The sequence below is a fragment of the Salvelinus alpinus genome, chromosome 28, assembly GCF_045679555.1.
Source record: "Salvelinus alpinus chromosome 28, SLU_Salpinus.1, whole genome shotgun sequence".
In the NCBI taxonomy this organism is placed as follows: Eukaryota; Metazoa; Chordata; class Actinopteri; order Salmoniformes; family Salmonidae; genus Salvelinus; species Salvelinus alpinus.
The window spans coordinates 35,302,858-35,325,615 of NC_092113.1; the positions used below are offsets into that span (position 1 = coordinate 35,302,858).

At 44.0% G+C, this 22,758-nt stretch overlaps 1 protein-coding gene across 1 annotated transcript; it reads left to right on the forward strand.

The window, feature by feature from the left end:
* Positions 1-2,339: 2,339 nt before the first annotated feature.
* On the forward strand, positions 2,340-2,939 carry LOC139556879 (uncharacterized). The gene has a single exon (XM_071370977.1). The coding sequence runs from the start codon at positions 2,340-2,342 to the stop codon at positions 2,937-2,939; it is 600 nt and encodes a 199-aa protein (XP_071227078.1).
* Positions 2,940-22,758: the final 19,819 nt, after the last annotated feature.

The following is a 22,758-nucleotide window of genomic DNA, read 5'->3' on the forward strand; positions in this document are numbered from 1 at the left end:
GGCTCGGGAGAGGCGAAGGTCGAGTCATGCCTCCTCTGAAACAAGATCGGCCAAACCTTGCTTCTTAAACAACTTCTTTGGGATTGGTGTCCCGTGCACGGGACGGTTGAGCTAACGTAGGCTAATGTGATTAGCATGAGGTTGTAAGTAACAAGAACATTTCCCAGGACATAGACATATCTGATATTGGCAAAAAGCTTAAATTCTTGTTAATCTAACTGCACTGTCCAATTTACAGTAGCTATTACAGTGAAAGAGTACCATGCTATTGTTTGAGGAGAGTGCACAGTTTTGAACTTGAAAAGTTATTAATAAACAAATTAGGCACATTTGGGCAGTCTTGATATAATATTTTGAACAGAAATGCAATGGTTCATTGGGTCAGTCTAAAACTTTGCACATACACTGCTGCCATCTATCGGCAAAATCCAATTTGCACCTGGGCTGGAATAATACATTATGGCCTTTCTCTTGCATTTAAAAAAAATACCCAAAAACGTTTTTTTCTTTGAATTATCTTTTACCAGATCTAATGTGTTTCCACAAACTTCAAAGTGTTTCCTTTCAAATGGTATTAAGAATATGCATGTCCTTGCTTTAGGGCCTGAGCTACAGGCAGTTAGACTTGGGAACGTCATTTTAGGCCAATGTGTCATAGGAAACACCGTCCAACTGACAACCGAAGTCAGCCTGCAGGAGCCCAGCCCACCACAAGAAGTCGCTAGAGCGCGATGAGCCAAGTAAAGCCCCCCCCGGCAAAACCCTCCCTTAACCTGGACAACGCTGGGCCAATTGTGCGCCGCCCTACGGGACTCCCGGTCACGGCCGGTTGTGACACAGCCTGGGATCGAACCTGGGTCTGTAGTGACGCCTCAAGCACTGTGATGCAGTACCTTAGACCGCTGCGGCTCACGGGAAGCGCTCTCATTAATGTCTTAATGGAAATTTCGGATTGCCTCATATCCGCTTGTCGTTCCCTTATGCCATAGTTTGTACATCTCAATTGTCAGTAGAAACGACATTCATTTTAGCAAGTCACCATATCAGCTATGTTTTTTAAAAAGGCAGTAAATGAGGCTGAATGAACTGTTTCGCTGCCAGACAAGGCTCCGCTGTTAGCCAGGTGTAGCGGTGGTAAGGATTCACTCCATGGTGCTGAAAAGAAATCTCTGCTGTTGGGACAGCTTTACAGTATGTAGGCCCTAACAGTTCCTGGGAACCGTTTGTCACAGTTATAGTGCAACTCATGTATTGTTTAGTGTTGTGTTGTGTAATGGTTTTGTTGGCATGCATCTAAAAATAATTGTTTGCCCAACCAAGATTTACATGCTAAAATCGCCACTGGCTGCACATAACACTCCAGGTTTTAACTACAGGACAGAGGGTGAGGAGAGGGTGAGAGGAGTGAGTGAGGAACAGCTAGACCTGGGTTCAAATGTTATTTGAGGCTTGAGCATACCCAGAGTGAAAAATTGACGGGGCCTGCACTTTTGGGACTATTTCAATCATTCATTCGTCTTACCCGGACGTACAATAGCATACGCATTGGATGATGTAACTTACCATACATCTTGGAGGACGTGTAGTAATATATGTCTTTCTCTGAGACCTGATTGCTTTTGTGTCGTGGGAACAACAAAGGAGAATTAGGATGTGGTTAGGAGAATTAACAACAAAGGTTAGGATAGTTTACGTAAAACGTTAGGAGAATTAGATGAAGGTTAGGAAAAGGGTTTGGGGTGTTATATTATACAGTTGTCCCTGACGCGACTCAAACACGCAACCTTTGGATTGCTAGACTGTCACAGTATATATAATATATATACAGAGCATTCGGGAAGTATTCAGACACCTTCACTTTTTCCACATGTTGTTACATCACAGCCTTAATCTAAAATGGATTAAATACACACAATACCCCATAATGACAAAGCAAAAACAGTTTGTTTTTTTGTGCCAATTTTGTAAAAAATAAAACAGAAATACCTGATTTACATAAGTATTCAGACCCTTTGCTATGAGACTCTAAATTGAGCTCAGGTGCATCCTGTTTCCATTGGTCATCCTTGAGATGTTTGTACAACTTGATTGGAGTCCACCTGTGGTAAATTAAATGATTGGGCATGATTTGGAAAGGCACACACCTGTCTATATAAGGTCCCACAGTTGACAGTGGAAGTCAGAGCAAAAATCGAGCCATGAGGTCGAAGGAATTGTCCATAGAGCTACGAGACAGGTGAATTATGTCAAGGTTAGGATAATTATGTCAAGGTTAGGAAAAGGGTTTGGGGAAGTGTTAGCTAAAATGCTACTCAAACAGGCAACCTTTGAATTGCTAAATGGTCACGACCAACCCCCCCCCCTTCTCCCCTACCAACCTCCCCCCTCCTCCCCGACCAACCTCCCTTCCTCCCCGACCAACTCCCCTTCTCCCCGACCAACCTCCCTACCTCCCCGACCAACCTCCCTACCTCCCCGACCAAACTCCCCCTTCTCCCCGACCAACCTCCCTACCTCCCCGACCAACCTCCTCCTTCTCCCCGACCAACCTCCCTACCTCCCCGACCAACCTCCCCCTTCTCCCCGACCAACCTCCCTACCTCCCCGACCAACCTCCCCGACCAACGACCCTACCTCCCCGACCAACCTCCCCTTCTCCCCGACCAATCTCCCTTCTCCCCGACCAACCTCCCTTCTCCCCGACCAACCTCCCTACCTCCCCGACCAACCTCCCCTTCTCCCCGACCAACCTCCCTTCTCCCCGACCAACCTCCCTTCCTCCCCGACCAACCTCCCCTTCTCCCCGACCAACCTCCCTACCTCCGACCAACCTCCCTACCTCCCCGACCAACCTCCCTACCTCCCCGACCAACCTCCCCCTTCTCCCCGACCAACTCCCTACCTCCCCGACCAACCTCCCTACCTCCCCGACCAACTAATTTGTTTTGTATTTTTTATTTCACTTTTGTTTATTATCTACTTCACTTGATTTGGCAATGTTAACATGTGTTTCCCATGCCAATAAAGCCCTTAATTGAATTGAGAGAGACGTTATCTCCACATTGCTACAACATCGTATATAGACAAAATATTTGAAATGTCTTTATTCTTTTGGAACTTGTGTGAGTGTAATATTTACTGTTCACTTTTTATTGATTATTTCACTTATATTTATACATTTCACTTGCTTTGGCAATGAAACATGTTTCCCATACCAGTAAAGCCTCTTGAATTGAATTGAGAGAGAATGTGTTTCCTGAGGGATCCAGCTGCCCTACAGGTGTGCTGTTATGACAGTTCACTCCACCCTGAGACACCCCATCTAGGGTGAGTTCTGACAAGGTGGAAGCTCACTCTGATGATGGGAAGCGAGCTCACACCACCCTCATACTGAGGTTTGTGTGTACATGTGTGTGTGTGTGTGGTGTGAAACCCTCATACTGAGGTTTGTGTGTACGTGTGTGTGTGTGTGTGGTGTGAAACCCTCATACTGAGGTTTGTGTGTACATGTGTGTGTGTGTGTGTGTGGTGTGAAACCCTCATACTGAGGTTTGTGTGTACATGCGTGTGTGTGTGTGTGTGTGGTGTGAAACCCTCATACTGAGGTTTGTGTGTACATGTGTGTGTGTGTGTGTGTGGTGTGAAACCCTCATACTGAGGTTTGTGTGTACACGTGTGTGTGTGTGTGTGGTGTGAAACCCTCATACTGAGGTTTGTGTGTACATGTGTGTGTGTGTGTGTGGTGTGAAACCCTCATACTGAGGTTTGTGTGTACATGTGTGTGTGTGTGTGTGGTGTGAAACCCTCATACTGAGGTTTGTGTGTACATGTGTGTGTGTGTGGTGTGAAACCCTCATACTGAGGTTTGTGTGTACATGTGTGTGTGTGGTGTGAAACCCTCATACTGAGGTTTGTGTGTACATGCGTGTGTGTGTGTGTGTGGTGTGAAACCCTCATACTGAGGTTTGTGTGTACATGTGTGTGTGTGTGTGTGGTGTGAAACCCTCATACTGAGGTTTGTGTGTACATGTGTGTGTGTGTGTGTGGTGTGAAACCCTCATACTGAGGTTTGTGTGTACATGCGTGTGTGTGTGTGTGTGTGGTGTGAAACTGCAAGAGGTTGTTTCACTGTTGGCCAAAATGCAAAAATCAATCCCAGTGGGTTTATGATGGCATATCTCTCTCTGGATACTCTTTCATTTGTTTCACTGCAGGACATGGATCTACTGAAATCCAGCTAGATAGTCAATCAAGACTAGATTCCTATTACGGAAAAGAACTCCTACTTTACACCGACAGACAGAGTGATTGATAGATAGATAGGTAGAACAGAGCAGTGAAACTGGTTTGCCCTTGACGGTCCCCACCGTCTGTCTTCGCCCTGGTTACCAGATCAACCAGACCCAACTCTGATTCAGGGGGGTTGGGTTAAATACGAAAGACACATTTCAGTTGAAGGCATTCAGTTGTACAACCGACTAGGTCTCCCCCTTTCCCATCTGTGATAACCCCGAAACCAATTATCCCCTATCACATCCACCCTGCCTCTGTCCACCTCACAGCTGCAGGTCTGTATTAAACACACACACACACACACACACACACACACACACACACACACACACACACACACACACACACACACACACACACACACACACACACACACACACACACACACAGTAGCCTCTGCCAGTGGTCCATTTCTACACACAAACACACACTGTAACCTCTGTCCCACAACAACTGACATTAACCTAGGGTCCCCTACCATCTCCATTCCATGTTCTGTACTCTCTCTCTCCTCTCACCCCTCTCCCCCTATCTCTCTCCTCTCTCCGCTATCCCCACTCTCTCTCCCCCCTCTCTCCTTTCTCCCCTCTCTCCTCTATCTCCACTCTCTCTCCCCCCCTCTCTCTCCTCTATCCCCACTCTCTCTCTCTCCTCTCTCCCCCCTCTCTCTCCTACATCCCCTCTCTACCTCTCTCTCCCACTCTCTCGCCTCTCCTCTCTCGCCTCTTTCTCTCCCTCTCTCCCCACTCTCCTCTATCCCCACTATCTCTCCTCTCTCCCCACTCTCCTCTATCCCCACTATCTCTCCTCTCTCCCCACTCTCCTCTATCCCCACTCTCTCTCTCTCTTTCCCAACTCTCCTCTCTCTCTGTCCCCTCTCTCCCCTCTCTCTCTGTCCTCTCTCCCCTCTCTCGCTTGCTCTCTCTCCACACTCCCCCACTCTCTCATCTCATCCCTCTCTTCTCTCACTCATATTTACCCTATCTCGCTCCCCCCAATCTCTCCTCTCATCCCTCTCTCCTCTCATTCATATCTACTCTCTCTCTCCCCCGTCTCCTCTCTCTCCCCCTATCTCCTCCATCTCTCTTCTCTCCCCTCTCTCCTCTATCCCCACTCTCTCTCTCCCCCCTCTCTCCCCTCTCTCCTCTATCCCCACTCTCTCTCTCTCTCTCCTCTCTCTCCCCCCCACTCTCTTCTCTCTATCGCCCCCATGTCCACGGCACTCGGCAGGACCAATGGCACAGGGTTGCTGGTTCATGGTCAGCCTACACTGGCGTAACGATGGTCCACATCAATGTCCTCCTGGTTGCCAATCACAGGTATGAGTACCATAAAGAGACCCACAGCTGAGCATGGCCATTACACACACACACACACACACACACACACACACACACACACACACACACACACACACACACACACACACACACACACACACACACACACACACACACACACACACACACACACACACACACACACACACACACACACACACACACACACACACACACACAACCATTACAGAGAGCAGAAGCATTAGTACAGGCTGTAAAAGCTTCTCATGGTCTTCAAAGAGCCCTGAAGGTCAGCCAGCACAGAGCAGCTTGGCTGAGTGTGTGTCAGGGGAGGGGTGGGATGGGGGGGTGCGTTCCAGCTGTGGTCGCCATCCCTTACTTACTCTCTGTGTGTGTGTGTGTGTGTGTGTGTGTGTGTGTGTGTGTGTGTGTGTGTGTGTGTGTGTGTGTGTGTGTGTGTGTGTGTGTGTGTGTGTGTGTGTGTGTGTGTGTGTGTGTGTGTGTGTGTGTGTGTGTGTGTGTGTGTGTGTGTGTGTGTGTGTGTGTGTGTGTGTGTGTGTGTGTGTGTGTGCGTGTGCGCGTGCGCGGTAACCCTAATAGTAACCCTAACCCTTTTCAACTCTCTACTGCATCGCACAGTTCAGGGTTGATCTGATTTATCGCTACAGAAACTGTGCATTGAACAAAAAATAAATAAATAATAATAATGAAATTCAAATAATTGAACCAACGTTGGTCAGTTCGTTGTTTAAAAACATGAAAATAACCTACATTTTGGTCAGTCGCTCAGTACACACACACACACACACACACACACACACACACACACACACACACACACACACACACACACACACACACACACACACACACACACACACACACACACACACACACACACACACACACACACACAAGGCTGACCCTCAGTGCTCTGCTGTCACTACAGAAGATGACCTTGGAGGTGCAGATGGCACAGTCCTCTGCAGGTCAACCAGTACTGAGCTGTCTGGACTCAGTGGGCTAAGTACTGGCTGAATGGACCCAGGAACAATAGTATGGGGGGGGGGTGCATGAGTGTGTATGGAGCGGCCTTCATCATAATCATAGCTGTGCTCTTTGTCCCCCTGTGATACACAGAGGACAACCACCTTCTCTCTGTCACGCTCTCCATCGCTCCGTCTCCAGTCCCTTTATGTACAGGCAAAATGGAGCAGAGCTGAATAGATAGAGCGAAGGGAGAGATTGAATTGACTCTAATGTACATTGCAGAGTAGCAGCACCTATTGATGCATTGAGTCCGTTTTTCTCTAATGTTCAAGGCAAGTGGAGAGAAAGGGTTGTATTGACACGTAACAAGTACAGACAGCACAGAACTCCACAGCTACAATCAACATTCCCTGGGTTTTAAATTCGTTTAATATCGAGAATAACTTTTATGTTGTAACTCCCTACGGTTCTCTCTCCGTCCCAAATGGCACCCTATTCCCTGTAAATGTAGTGCACTGTTTTGTCCAGAGCCCTATGGATCCTGGTCAAAAGTAGTGCACTACATGCAGACTAGGGTGCCGTTTGGGACGGAGAGCCTGTCTCTCCCAGCTCAATGTTCTCCTCAGCTAGGGGCCATTAAGCTATCAAGGATGTGGCCTGTGTAGAAATGGACCACTGGCAGAGGCTACAGTGTGTGTGTGTGTGTGTGTGTGTGTGTGTGTGTGTGTGTGTGTGTGTGTGTGTGTGTGTGTGTGTGTGTGTGTGTGTGTGTGTGTGTGTGTGTGTGTGTGTGTGTGTGTGTGTGTGTGTGTGTGTGTGTGGAAATGGACCACCGGCAGAGGTTACAGTGTGTGTGTGTGTGTGTGTGTGTAGAAATGGACCACTGGCAGAGGCTACAGTGTGTGTGTGTGTGTGTGTAGAAATGGACCACTGGCAGAGGCTACAGTGTGTGTGTGTGTGTGTGTGTGTGTGTGTGTGTGTGTGTGTGTGTGTGTGTGTGTGTGTGTGTGTGTGTGTGTGTGTGTGTGTGTGTGTGTGTGTGTGTGTGTGTGTGTGTGTGTGTGTGTGTGTGTGTGTGTGTGTGTGGAAATGGACCACCGGCAGAGGTTACTGTGTGTGTGTGTGTGTGTGTGTGTGTGTGTGTGGAAATGGACCACCGGCAGAGGTTACTGTGTGTGTGTGTGTGTGTGTGTGTGTGTGTGTGTGTGTGTGTGTGTGTGTGTGTGTGTGTGTGTGTGTGTGTGTGTGTGTGTGTGTGTGTGTGTGTGTGTGTGGAGAAATGGACCACTGGCAGAGGCTACTGTGTGTGTGTGTGTGTGTGTGTGTGTGTGTGTGTGTGTGTGTGTGTGTGTGTGTGTGTGTGTGTGGAAATGGACCACGAGGTTACTGTGTGTGTGTGTGTGTGTGTGTGTGTGTGTAGAAATGGACCACCGGCAGAGGTTACAGTGTGTGTGTGTGTGTGTGTGTGTGTGTGTGTGTGTGTGTGTGTGTGTGTGTGTGTGTGTGTGTGTGTGTGTGTGTGTGTGTGTGTGTGTGTGTGTGTGTGTGTGTGTGTGTGTGTGTGTGTGTGTGTGGAAATGGACCATTGGTAGGTTACAGTGTGTGTGAGTGAACAGTTCCAAAGGAATAGAAACATTTCAAATGTCATATTATGTCTATACACAGTGTTGAAACTATGTGCAAATAGTTTGATTTGTGTATGTCATTTTAGGCAAAACATTTAAAAAAAGGGGCCGATACTTAAAGTAAAAAAGTGAAAATATATAAACATAAATATGGGTTGTATTTACAATAGTGTTTGTTCTTTTCATGTGGCAACAGGTCATACAATCTTGCTGCTGTGATGGCACAGTGTGGTATTTCACCCAATAGATATGGGAGTTTATCAAAATTGGATTTGTTAATATGGTCATACATTTGGCAGAAGGTTAGGAAGTGCAGCTCAGTTTCAAAATCTCTCTCTCTCTCTCTCTCTCTGGTCTGTAGAGTGGTGAGACACAGCAGTAGAGAACACATAACAGAGCCTTATCCATGCAGCTGTATCCCACACCTACACAGTGTACAGGATATGCTACTAACCTTCCAATAATATATACTACCATTCCACTGAAAAGTCTATGGTTTCAATTGGCTCTGAAAGATGATTAATTAACGTTAAACATGAAAGATTCTCTCTAAAATAACACTGAATATACTGACTTGGTTCACTGCGTGTAGCCACAGTATGTACTGATATGACATCTGATTATATACTAGTCAAGTGTTATTTCTGCCATAACCATTTGATGACCTCTGCCAAATGAAAATCTCTATCTATTTAATGGGTGTTCAGTCCACCGGAAGAGTTAGGATTAATAACCTCTTATGGCTGAGATCGGCTAAGATCCCGGCTAAGATTAACGGGATCAATTTGACAACAGCCAGTGAAAGCGCAGGGCGCCAAATTCAAACAACAGAAATCTCAAAATTAAAATTCCTCAAACATAAAGATATTTCACACCATTTTAAAGATAAACTTGTTGTTAATCCCACCACAGTGTCCGATTTCAAAAAAGATTTACAATGAAAGCACACCAAACAATTATGTTAGGTCAGTACCTAGTCACAGAAAAACACAGCCATTTTTCCAGCCAAAGAGACGTGTCACAAAAAGCAGAAATAGAGATAAAATTCATCACTAACCTTTGATGATCTTCATCAGATGACACTCATAGGACTTCATGTTACACAATACATGTATGTTTTGTTCGATAAAGTGCATGTTTATATCCAAAAATCTCAGTTTACATTGGCGCGTTACGTTCAGTAATGTTTTTCTTCCACTACATCCAGTGATTTTGCAGAGAGCCACATCAATTTACAGAAATAGTCATCATAAACCTTAATATAAGATACAAGTGTTATGCACAGAATTAGAGATATACTTCTCCTTAATGCAACCGCTGTGTCAGATTTCAAAAAAACTTTACGGAAAAAGCAAACCATGCAATAATCCGAGTACAGCGCTCAGACAACAAAACCATGTTGGAGTCAACAGAAGTCAGAAATAGCGTTATAAATATTCACTTACCTTTGATGATCTTCATCAGAATGCACTCCCAGGAATCCCAGTTCCACAATAAATGTTTGATTTGTTCGATAAAGTACATAATTTATGTCCAAATACCTCCTTTTTGTTCGCGCGTTTAGCCCAGTAATCCAAATTCATGAGGCGCAAGCAGACGAAAAGTCCAAAAGTTCCGTTACAGTCCGTAGAAACATGTAAAACGATGTATAGAATCAATCTTTAGGATGTTTTTATCATAAATCTTCAATAATGTTTCAACCGGAGAATTCCTTTGTCTTCAGAAATGCAATGGAACGCAAGCTAACTCTCACGTGAACACGCATGGTCAGCTCATGGCAGCTCAGGTTTTTGCCTGCCATATGAGTTCTGTTATACTCACAGACATCATTCAAACAGTTTTAGAAACTTCAGAGTGTTTTCTATCCACAACTAATAATAATATGCATATATAAGCAACTATGACTGAGGAACAGGCCGTTTACTCTGGGCACCTCTGTGCACCTTTCATCCAAGCTACTCAATACTGCCCCTGCAGCCATAAGAAGTTAATGGGTGTGTGTTCAGTTCACCAGATGGGTTAGGATTAATGAGTGTGTGTTCAGTCCACCAGATGGGTTAGGATTAATGGTTGTGTGTTCAGTCCACCAGATGGGTTAGGATTAATGGGTGTGTGTTCAGTCCACCAGATGGGTTAGGATTAATGGGTGTGAGTTCAGTCCACCAGATGGGTATTGGTTTCTAAGGGAGAATCTCAATTTCATTTCCTTGATTCCTATATATAAGCAACTATGACTGAGGAACAGGCCGTTTACTCTGGGCACCTCTGTGCACCTTTCATCCAAGCTACTCAATACTGCCCCTGCAGCCATAAGAAGTTAATGGGTGTGTGTTCAGTTCACCAGATGGGTTAGGATTAATGAGTGTGTGTTCAGTCCACCAGATGGGTTAGGATTAATGGTTGTGTGTTCAGTCCACCAGATGGTTTAGGATTAATGGGTGTGTGTTCAGTCCACCAGATGGGTTAGGATTAATGGGTGTGTGTTCAGTCCACCAGATGGGTTAGGATTAATGGGTGTGTGTTCAGTTCAACTGATGGATTAGGGTTAATGGGTGTGTGTTCCGTCCACCAGATGGGTTAGGATTAATGGGTGTGTGTTCAGTCCACCAGATGGGTTAGGATTAATGGGTGTGAGTTCAGTCCACCAGATGGGTATTGGTTTCTAAGGGAGAATCTCAATTTCATTTCCTTGATTCCTCGCATTTTCTCTCCTCGCCTCCTTCTTAAACTCATTGGATGAGAAGGTCAGAGGTCCCTCCCCTCCTCAGTCTCTCTGCTGTTAGACTAAAGTATGTTTGGTGGTTAATATGTATGGGCCTATCAGAGAGCGGCTCCGGTTAATTGACCAGGGCAGCACTCCATCACTCCATGGGGTCATGGGCCTTGGCCTACCCGACAGAATTGGGCCTCTAGCCTCCAGTCCACAGTCCAGCTTCATTTCCCTCTAATAGACCAAGCAAGCTCCAAGCCCTGCTTCCCACTAGTGTTAAATCACAATGAGAGCGACAACAATCTAATGGTGTATTTCTCTGCTGCTCCGCTCACAGTCTAAGAAACACAGCATTCGGTCACTCAGAGCTGTGGCTGTCCATTACACTGCAGCAGGAAATTATATCAGACAAATTACATGGAAATAGATTCTGTTTTCGAGTGCATTTGGCTTTGTTAAATGCTCTTACTATTCTCCCTCAATACTGTGCCCCTTATCCCAAAAACAAATGTTTTTGCTCTCTCACTCTTTCTATCATTGCCAAAGCGTGCTTTGGAGATTAAATGACACATTTGCTGTATTAACATAATTAAAATAATAATAATAAACAAGACTGTCAGCGGGACAACAGTAACAACAATAACGAAGGGTCAAAATAACTATACAATGAACAATAACAATGGCATAGAGGACATGTGCAGGTTGGTTGGTCTCTCTCTTTCTATCTTTCGGTCTGTGTATCTCCCCTACCCTATCGCTCTCCCTCCCTCCCCCCTCTCTGTAGAACACGTGAGCCGCTTCTCGCCACCGGCGCCTGGCGGAGATCATTTTGGTTTGTTTCTCTCTCTCCTCCACCACAGGAACAAAGGGAGAAACATTCAATAGTTATTGATTTTGAGACGGACGTATAACTTTTACTGGAGATCCCATTTAATCACAAAAGCTGATTTATCGCTGCCTGCTCTGACAATCCCATTAAATTGCTGTCTAAATAATCAAGTCCATTCTTTCTCCTGGAGGACTAATCTTTTATAGGGCTAGCAGAACAAATCCCCATGGTAACAGGATTGAAGGGGAGGCAGGGCTAGAGGCTGTAGGTAGAAGGCCCAGTTATACTGCCTTGATCTTCTCTGCTCTTCTCTTCTCTGCACTTCTCTGCTCTGATTAGCTCTCTCTTTGCCCGTAAATAAAAAATAACAATCACAAGACTTCATGATGCTTTCTGCCTCACTTCGCCAAAACCACAACACAATTTGTCATGTGAAAAAATGAACCATACAAATGCATTCCAGTAAGCGTTGATTACATTAGGAGAAGACAGTCCATTGGTTTTGTACACAGGCAGTGTAATGTTGACAGTACTGTCTCTCACACACACTGATTGTGAACATAGTCTAAAGTTTCATTCTGTGTTGTATTTCTGTGGTTCAGACTCCAGATAGATAATGCTGTAATATTGTAGTGAGATGAAGCGTAGGCTCCAGCTGTCATCAACAGTGTTATAGTCAACATATCAATGACCGTCTGTGTAGGTATTTTAATACCTGTTCTGCGTGAATTGTTCTGTATATCTGTGAAAACCATCTTAATTTGAGGCATAGCTACTGTAATTTTAACAGAGCCATATGGGCACTGGTCAAAAGCAGTACACTATAAAGGGAATGGGAGTTCTATTTCAGACTCTGTCTGTCGGTCAGTGGCTGGTTGAGCTAGCCAAATGTGTGTTCCATGCTTGGCCTAAATTCTGTTGACATTCTGATAAGACATTGTACACAGGGTGGGTGGATGTTAGGTGTGATAGAATAGCCGACGTGTGTGTGTGTGTGTGTGTGTGTGTGTGTGTGTGTGTGTGTGTGTGTGTGTGTGTGTGTGTGTGTGTGTGTGTGTGTGTGTGTGTGTGTGTGTGTGTGTGTGTGTGTGTGTGTGTGTGTGTGTGTGTGTGTGTGTGTGTGTGTGTGTGTGTGTGTGTGTGTGTCTGGTTTTACTATCCTTGTGGGGACCAGAAGTCCTCACAGTAAAACAAGGAACATTTGGACAAGTTGGGACGTTTCCCCTGTCCCCACAAGGAAAAAGGCTATTTTAGGCTTGGAGGTTAGATTTAGGGTTAGAGTTACATTTAGGGTTAGATTTGGGGTTAGGGTTAGTTAGGGTTAGGTTAAGGGTTAGGGTTAGGGAAAATATAATTTTGAATGGGACTAATTGTTTGGTTCTCACAAGGATAATAACACAAACGTGTGTGTGTGTGTGTACACTGTGCTGTTATCACACTGCTTGGTAACTCACTGCTGCATGTGACTGACTATTTATACATTGACAGAGACATTTTCACAAGAGCATTTAACAAACAAATACTTTTTTAAGGGAATGTGTTTTGTATGTGTATGTGTGTGCGCCTTTGTGTACGGCATGCATTCTTGTTTGTCTTAGAAGTGTATATTGTAACAGCACACAAGCATGTGATGCAGAGATTCTATTGGAGCTGAAATTAATTGATCCAACTGAAGGCCACAGAGGGCCCTAAACCTTGTCATAATGAAATGGTACTATTAAACCCTTTGTGTGTGTGTGTGTGTGTGTGTGTGTGTGTGTGTGTGTGTGTGTGTGTGTGTGTGTGTGTGTGTGTGTGTGTGTGTGTGTGTGTGTGTGTGTGTGTGTGTGTGTGTGTGTGTGTGTGTGTGTGTGTGTGTGTGTGTGTGTGTGTGTGTGTGTGTGTGTGTCAGTGTCAGTGTCAGTGTCAGTGTCAGTGTCAGTGTCAGTGTCAGTGTCAGTGTGTCTGTGTTTAACACAGCCAGACCCTGTTTTGCGAGTCAACCTTTTCATTGTGTTGTTCTCTATACACTAAATGAAGTGGAAACCCACCAGGAATCATCACTAAATGAAGTGAAGACCCAGCAGGAATCATCACTAAATGAAGTGAAGACCCAGCAGGAATCATCACTAAATGGAGACCTAACAGGACTAGTCACTAAATGATTTGGAGACCCAACAGGAATCAGGAATCCTCACTAAATGGAGACCCAACAGGAATCATCACTAAGGAATCATCACTAAATGAAGTGGAGACCCAACAGGAATCATCACTAAATTAAGTGGAGACCCAACAGGAATCATCACTAAATGGGGACCCAAAAGGAAACATCACTAATTGAATTGGAGACCCAACAGGAATCATCACTAAATTAAGTGGAGACCCAACAGGAATCATCACTAAATGGGGACCCAAAAGGAAACATCACTAATTGAATTGGAGACCCAACAGGAATCATCAGTATGGAAAAAGAAGCAAGAGACACGTAATTGGCTTTCATGAGTCACCACAGATACATTCCACTGGCTGGGCAGTAAAACAAGGAACATTAGGACAAGTTGGGACGTTTCGCCTGTCCCCACAAGGAAAAGGGATATTTTAAGCTTAGAGGTTAGCTTTAGAGTTAGGTTTACCTTTAGGGTTAGGTTAAGGGTTAGGGATAGGGAAAATTTAATTTTGAATGGGACTAATTGTTTGGTTCCCAACAGGATAGTAACACAAACGTCAGCATTGAGTAACCTGGAAAGAGGTGGCCATTTCAAACGGCCTCGTACTCAATTCTTGCTCGTACAATATGCATATTATTATTACTATTGGTTAGAAAACACTCTCTAGTTTCTAAAACCGTTTGAATTATTTCTCTAAGTGAACCAGAACTCTTTCTGCAGCCCATTTCCTATCCGGAAGTGAGATTTCCAAAAGCGAGGTATTTTTTCAAGAGCTTGTCTATAAAAGGGCATGTCACTTGGGACTATAGAAACACGTCATACACCTTCCCCTGGGTGTCAAGCGGAAGTGAGAGCAGAAATGACTTGATTATCTTGTTCTGGGATTGAATACATCCTCTTGGAGTGAGAGGTCCGCCATTATTTTTTTTTTCGAAGGCGCGAAGTTGGACCTGGAATCGCCTCCTGGAAAACCGTCGTTATAGGTGAATATGATCTCCGGCTTCGATTTTATTTGATACATGTCACAATATCATCCTAAAGTATGTTTTTTCAATATAGTTTAATTATATTATTGAAATTTATTCGGGACTTTAGACGTGATGCGTTGGAAGAATTTGTTCAAGAAGGAGAGGTTAGCGCCGCACGGCCAGTGTGCTTGCTAATTCAAGAGGGAAATAGTTCGTTCTGGATCCAAACAAAGACGGTTCTGGACAAAGGACCCCTTGTACAACATTCTGATGGAAGATCAACAAAGATAAGGACCCAATTTGGGATGCTATTTCATATATCTGTCGAACTGTGCTATCGCTACCGATTACTTGGAATCAATGCTGTTGTGTGTTAGCTATTGCAGTAAGCTAATATAACGATATATTGTGTTTTTGCTGTAAAACACTTAAAAAATCGGAAATATTGGCTGTATTCACAAGATCTTTGTCTTTCATTTTGCTATACACCATATATTTTTCTGAAATGTTTTATGATGAGTAATTAGGTAGTTGACGTTGGTGTCTGTATTTACTCTGGCTACTCCCGTGCTATTTCTGACTGTAGCTATGATGGTAGCATCAATGTAAAACTGATTTATAGCTCAAATATGCACATTTTTTGAACAAAACATAGATTTATTGTGTAACATGTTATAGGACTGTCATCTGAGGAAGTTGTTTCTAGGTTTGTTTGGTTGGATCTTGGTTAGTTAGGTTGGCTTTGTGCATGCTACCTGTGCTGTGAAAAATGTCTGTCCTCTTGTATTTGGTGGTGAACTAACATAAATATACGTGGTGTTTTCGCTGTAAAACATTTTAAAAATCGGACACGTTGGCTGGATTCACAAGTTGTTTATCTTTCAAATGCTGTATTGGACTTGTTAATGTGTGAAAGTTAAATATTTAAAAAAAAATAGATTTTGAATTTCGCGCCCTGCAATTGAGCTGGATGTTGTCATAAGTGTACCGACCTCGGGCTTGCAGCCCTAACAGGTTTTAAGGGTTAGGGATAGGGAAAATTTTATTTTGAATGGGACTAATTGTTTGGTTCCCAACAGGATAGTAACACAAACGTGTGTGTGTGTGTGTACACTGTGCTGTTATCACACTGCTTGGTAACTGACTGCTGCATGTGACTGACTATTTATACATTGACAGAAGCATTTTCACAAGAGCCCTTCACAAGCTAATCATTTTTTAAGAAAATGTGTTTTGTGTGTGTGTGTGTGTGTGTGTGTGTGTGTGTGTGTGTGTGTGTGTGTGTGTGTGTGTGCACCTTTGTGTACGGCATGCATTCTTGTTTGTCTTAGAAGTGTATATTGTAACAGCACACAAGCGTGCGATGCAGAGATTCTATTGGAGCTGAAATGAATTGATCCAACTGAAGGCCACAGAGGGCCCTAAACCTTGTCATAATGAAATGGTACTACTAAACCCTTTGTGTGTGTGTGTGTGTGTGTGTGTGTGTGTGTGTGTGTGTGTGTGTGTGTGTGTGTGTGTGTGTGTGTGTGTGTGTGTGTGTGTGTGTGTGTGTGTGTGTGTGTGTGTGTGTGTGTGTGTGTGTGTGTGTGTGTGTGTGTGTGTGTGTGTGTGTGTGTGTGCCTTTGTGTACTGCATGCATGCTTGTTTGTCTTAGAAGTGTATGTTGTTAGCACACAAGCGTGTAATGCAGAGATTCTATTAAAGCTGAAGTGAATTGATCCAACTGAAGTCCACAGAGGGCCCTAAACCTTGTCATAATGAAATTCTACTACTCAACCCTTTGTGTGTGTGTGTGTGTGTGTGTGTGTGTGTGTGTGTGTGTGTGTGTACGAGTCAACCTTTTCGTTGTGTTGTGCTCCATCTAAATGAAGTGGAGACCCACCAGGAATCATCACTAAATGAAGTGGAGACCCACCAGGAATCATCACTAAATGAATTGGAGACCCACCAGGAATTATCACTAAATGAAGTGGAGACACACCAGGAATCATCACTAAATGAAGTGGAGACCCACCAGGAATCATCACTAAATGAAGTGGAGACACACCAGGAATCATCACTAAATGAAGTGGAGACACACCAGGAATCATCACTAAATGAAGTGGAGACCCACCAGGAATCATCACTAAATGAAGTGGAGACACACCAGGAATCATCACTAAATGAAGTGGAGACCCACCAGGAATCATTCAGGATGGAAGAAGAAACAAGAGACACTTCTTTGAGTCACGACGGATACATTTCACTGCCTCCCGTGTACCGTCTCCCGTTCCAATATCTTTCTAGGAAAATAACTAATGTGTCTCTGCACTACCTTATGTATTTCCTCTTTGAATGACATGATGTCATTGCAATCAGTTTTGCCCGCTGGGATGATATATGTACAGAGCTGGGCTAAACAGAGACATTTTGGGTTCTTTAGTTACAAACAGATGTAGGATCTTAATTTGAGCCAGTTTGCTGAAGCAGGAAAATAATCCTGCAGCAACAGGAAATGTGAATTATTATGTGGATTATAATTAATGGACATTTTCGTTGTGAAATCTCAAAGTTGAAATTACACACCTTAGAAGCCTTTTTAAAACTGAAATACACTACAATTTTGCAGGAAAAGATCAGCAACAAAACAGTGATCAAATTAAGATCCTACATCTATAGGTTGAGTTCTTGCCTGACAACATTGCAGACACATGCCAGATCTTACAACGCCCGGATAGGTATTTAACATATCAGCTTATCACATCATATGATATATCAATCTGATGCCTGACTGCACAGCCGATGGTGTGGCACACAGCCATTGGTTGATGCAATGCAACACATGTATACCTAGTCGGGCAGGTACTCAACCCTAATCTTTGTTACTAGGGCCCTGTTTTTTTCCCTGATCATTGGGAATAATATTAGAAAAACTAGGAATAACTCCTAATGATCCTGCCACCGTTTCTTACGGCAAAAAAGAGCAACTGGATATCAGGACAGTGATCACTCACCTCGGATTAGAAAATATATATATATATTCAACAAGCAGGACATGTAGGATGTACTTCAGACACCCGACAAGGCCAGTATCCCTGTCATTGGCAGGAGAAAGAGAGCAGGTATAGAGGACACAGGGTGGATCCGCCGACAGCAAGTGGGAAATCTGCCTTTACCATCAATATTACTTGCCAACTGTCACGAGAATTTTCAATCCCAATGATGATAACAATCACTATAGCTTTGACCAATTCCCCCTAGGTTGTAAAGCTAGGGTTAATACAAATTAGGCAAAGTCCCAGATTTCTGCAAAAGGTTGGTTCTTTATTCAGAGAACGTTCTGAAGTCAAAAATGCCAACTCAGCCATTTTATAATGGCTGGTTGCAACTGGTTGCTAACTGGTTGCATCACTGCCTGGTACGGCAACTGCTCATCCTCAGACCGCAAGGCACTACAGAGGGTAGTGCGTACAACCCAGTACATCACTGGGGCTAAGCTGCCTGCCATCCAGGACCTCTATACCAGGCAGTGTCAGAGGAAGGCCCTAAAAATTGTCAAAGTCTCCAGCCACCCCAGTCATGGACTGTTCTCTCTGCTACCACACGGCAAGCGGTACCGGAGTGCCAAGTCTAGGTCCAAAAGGATTCTCAACAGCTTTACCCTCAATCCTTAAGACTCCTGAACAGCTAATCAAATGGCTACCCGGACTATGCATTGTGTTTTGTCATCCCCCAGAGACACACCAGAGACACACCAGAGACACACCAGAGACACACCAGAGACACACCAGAGACACACCAGAGACACACCAGAGACACACCAGAGACACACCAGAGACACACCAGAGATACACCAGAGGTACACCAGAGGTACACCAGAGACACACCAGAGGTACACCAGAGGTACACCAGAGGTACACCAGAGACACACCAGAGGTACACCAGAGGTACACCAGAGACACACCAGAGGTACACCAGAGACACACCAGAGACACACCAGAGACACACCAGAGGTACACCAGAGACACACCAGAGGTACACCAGAGGTACACCAGAGGTACACCAGAGGTACACCAGAGACACACCAGAGGTACACCAGAGGTACACCAGAGGTACACCAGAGACACACCAGAGACACACCAGAGACACACCAGAGACACACCAGAGGTACACCAGAGATACACCAGAGGTACACCAGAGGTACACCAGAGGTACACCAGAGGTACACTATGTCACAGTTTCTCAATGGAGATCACAACATCATAGTTGAGTATAAATGGGTTCGTTGTGAAGTGAAATTCAACAGAATGTAGAGATTGTCTTATTAGGCGTTTCACTGCTTTTCCTTGACACCATTAAATCGAAATACTTCTTAGTCTCTAGATTGTGAATTCATTTCTCTTGTCTCATTTACACAATAAAGAGTAGTTTCCCACTAATAAAGATCAAGCCAATCTATGAGTGGCCGATGGTGGATCCCTACCAGTGAGACTATGTCTGTGTCCCAAATGGCACCCTATTCCATAAACCCTAGTCCCTACACCCTTTCCCTATATTCCATACATCCTATTCCCTACACCCTATTGCCTATATTCCCTACACCCTATCCCCTTCACCATACTGCCAATATTCCCTACACTCTATCCCCTTCACCCTACTCTGTCACACCCTGGCCTTAGTATTCTTTGTTTTCTTTATTATTTTAGTTAGGTCAGGGTGTGACATGGGGAATGTATGTGTTTTTGTAGTGTCTAGGGTGGTTGTATGGTTTAGGGGGTTAAATAGAGTAGATGGGTTTGTGTTTAATATAGGTGTCTAGCTGTGCCTATGGTTGCCTGAATGGTTCTCAATCAGAGACAGATGTCATTAATTGTCTCTGATTGGGAGCCATATTTAAGGCAGCCATAGGCACTAGGTTAATGTGGGTAATTGTCTATGTTGTACGTTTGTAGCCTGTGTGTGCACTTACGTCATTAGCTTCACGATTCGTTTGTTGTTTTGTTTCAGTTTGTTATAGTGTTTGTTGCGTGTTTTTTTTCCCTTTCTCTACAATAAAAGAGAATGTATTTTGCACACGCTGCGCCTTGGTCCACTTTCTCTCAGCAAGACGATCGTGACATACTCCCTATATTCCCTACACCATATTCCCTATACCCTACTCCTTATATTTCCTACACCCTATTCCCTACACCCTATTTCCTAAACCCTACTCCCTATATTCCCTACACCCTATCACCTTCACTCTACTCCCGATATTCCCAACACCCGTTTCCCTATATTCCCTACATCCTATTCCCTACACCCTTTTCCCTATATTCCCTACCCTCTATAACCTATATTCCCTACACCCTATTCCCTATATTCCCTACACGCTATTCCCAACACCCGTTTCCCTATATTCCCTACATCCTATTCCATACACCCTAATCCCTATATTCCCTTCACCCTAATCCCTATATTCCCTTCACCCTATTCCCTATATTCCCTACACCCTATTCCCTATATCCCCTACACCCTATAACCTATATTCCCAACACCCTATTCCCTACACCTATTCCCTACACCCTATTCCCTACACCCTATTCCCTACACCTTATTCCCTACATCTATTCCCTACACTCTATTCCCTACACATATTCCCTACACCCTATTCCCTACATGCTATTCCCTATATTCCCCACACCATATTCCCTACACCTTATTCCCTACACCTATTCCCTACACCCTATTCCCTATATTCCCTACACCCTATTCCCTACACTCTATTCCCTACACCCTATTCCCTATATTCCCTACACCCTATTCCCTACACCCTATTCCCTATATTCCCTACACCCTATTCCCTACACTCTATTATCTACACCTTATTCCCTACACCCTATTCCCTTTATTCCCTACACCCTATTCCCTACACCCTATTCCCTACACTATATTCCCTACACTCTATTCCTTACATCTATTCCCTACACCCTATTCCCTACACTCTATTCCCTACACTCTATTCCCTACACCCTATTCCCTACACCCTATTCCCTATATTCCCTACACCCTATTCCCTACACCCTATAACCTACACTCTATTCCTTACATCTATTCCCTACACCCTATTCCTTACATCTATTCCCTACACACTATTCCCTACACCCTATTCCCTACACTCTATTCCCTGGACCCCATAGGGCTCTGGTCAAAGTAGTGCACGTAGGTAACAGGGTGCCATTTGGAAGGCAACCTATCGATTCCATAAGTGGGGCCAGATGTTTGTCATTAACCTTATGATTAAGCAAACACACACACACACACACCTACACACACACACACACACACACACACACACACACACACACACACACATGCACACGCACCCCTACACACATCCTTATTGATATGCACAGGGTCAATACTGTGATTTATTCAGCTGGGAACAGACTTAAGCTTTAGTCACAAGTTTCAGCAAGACCCTGAGGAATAGTACACGATAGACTAGTACAACACAACCACACATGAACTGCTGAGAAGAGGACACAAATAATGGAGCACAGGAGCACGCAAAGGATCTCGCACACAAGGATGAATATAATGAAACCACTCTACACACCATTCCAGTTATTTGGGAGGACATACACACACATAGGGCTGTTGCGAGACCGTATTACCGCTACTTAGGCAGTCACGAGTCAAGACAGCAGTCAAATTACACATGACTGTTTAGTCCCAGTAACTAGGCATCTCCAAGCTCTGATGCTGCTGATGGTCATTAGTAGCCTATCAAACTTTCTAACTGCTTGGTACTCAGCGCTCTATTGTCCCTCTAATCACTGCAAATGTAATCGAAAATCTAAAACACTTCATGTGAACCCATGAACTCATGTTGAGCAACATTTCTATAGGTTATGCAATTGCGTGAGAAAACAGAGTTTTGATGGCCTCTTATAAAAAGAGGAGGGTCCCTTCAGCTTTCTATAGGCTAGGCCTACTATATTTATTTCTCAACTTTCATAATATTAAGCACATTGCTTCTCTTTACAATATGTTAATGAACCACGGGAAAAAACACGGGCATCTTCCATTAACTATTTACAGTAAGTGTATAGACTACATGTATTTTTTCCCCTGCCCGTGTTTCAATACAGGTGCATGATAATGGTCCATTCTAAATCAAAACAAATTTCACACATATTATTTAGTATATATAAAGACAAGATTAAATCAAGAATAGTCTGATGCGTCACAAAATTAGCCTATCACTTGTGAATGATACATTATCACTTGTGAATGATGCCCAGCTTGTGAGCAGTAAGGCAAGAAACAGCGCATGCCTTTTATTGCAACTTTTTCAAATCATAGTCATACACCTCATATAGCCTAGCCCATAGGCCTATATGTTCTAATAAGGTTAGTATCACACCTCATATAGCCTAGCCCATAGGCCTATATGTTCTAATAAGGTTAGTATCACACCTCATATAGCCTAGCCCATAGGCCTATATGTTCTAATAAGGTTAGTATCACACCTCATATAGCCTAGCCCATAGGCCTATATGTTCTAATAAGGTTAGTATCACACCTCATATAGCCGAGCCCATAGACCTATATGTTCTAATAAGGTTTGTATCACAAGTAAATAACTTCCTAAAATTAAGCTCATTAATCTGCTTTACAACCGGTATAGAGCCTAACTGGCAGACATAGGCGACGCGTAAGTTACTAGTTTGGGGAAGATCATTTTCACCATAAAAATTCACCTTTATAATAAAGCATTACATGCATGATCGCATTTGCGGTCATTTTTTGAGAATGTTTTTTCCCGCTAATTGATTGTATTTTGGAGCATTCACGCCTATAGCCTACTGCCATGTGCACTTTGCTGCACTTATAATGTGATGAAATAGCCTAATAGTTGATCAACATTT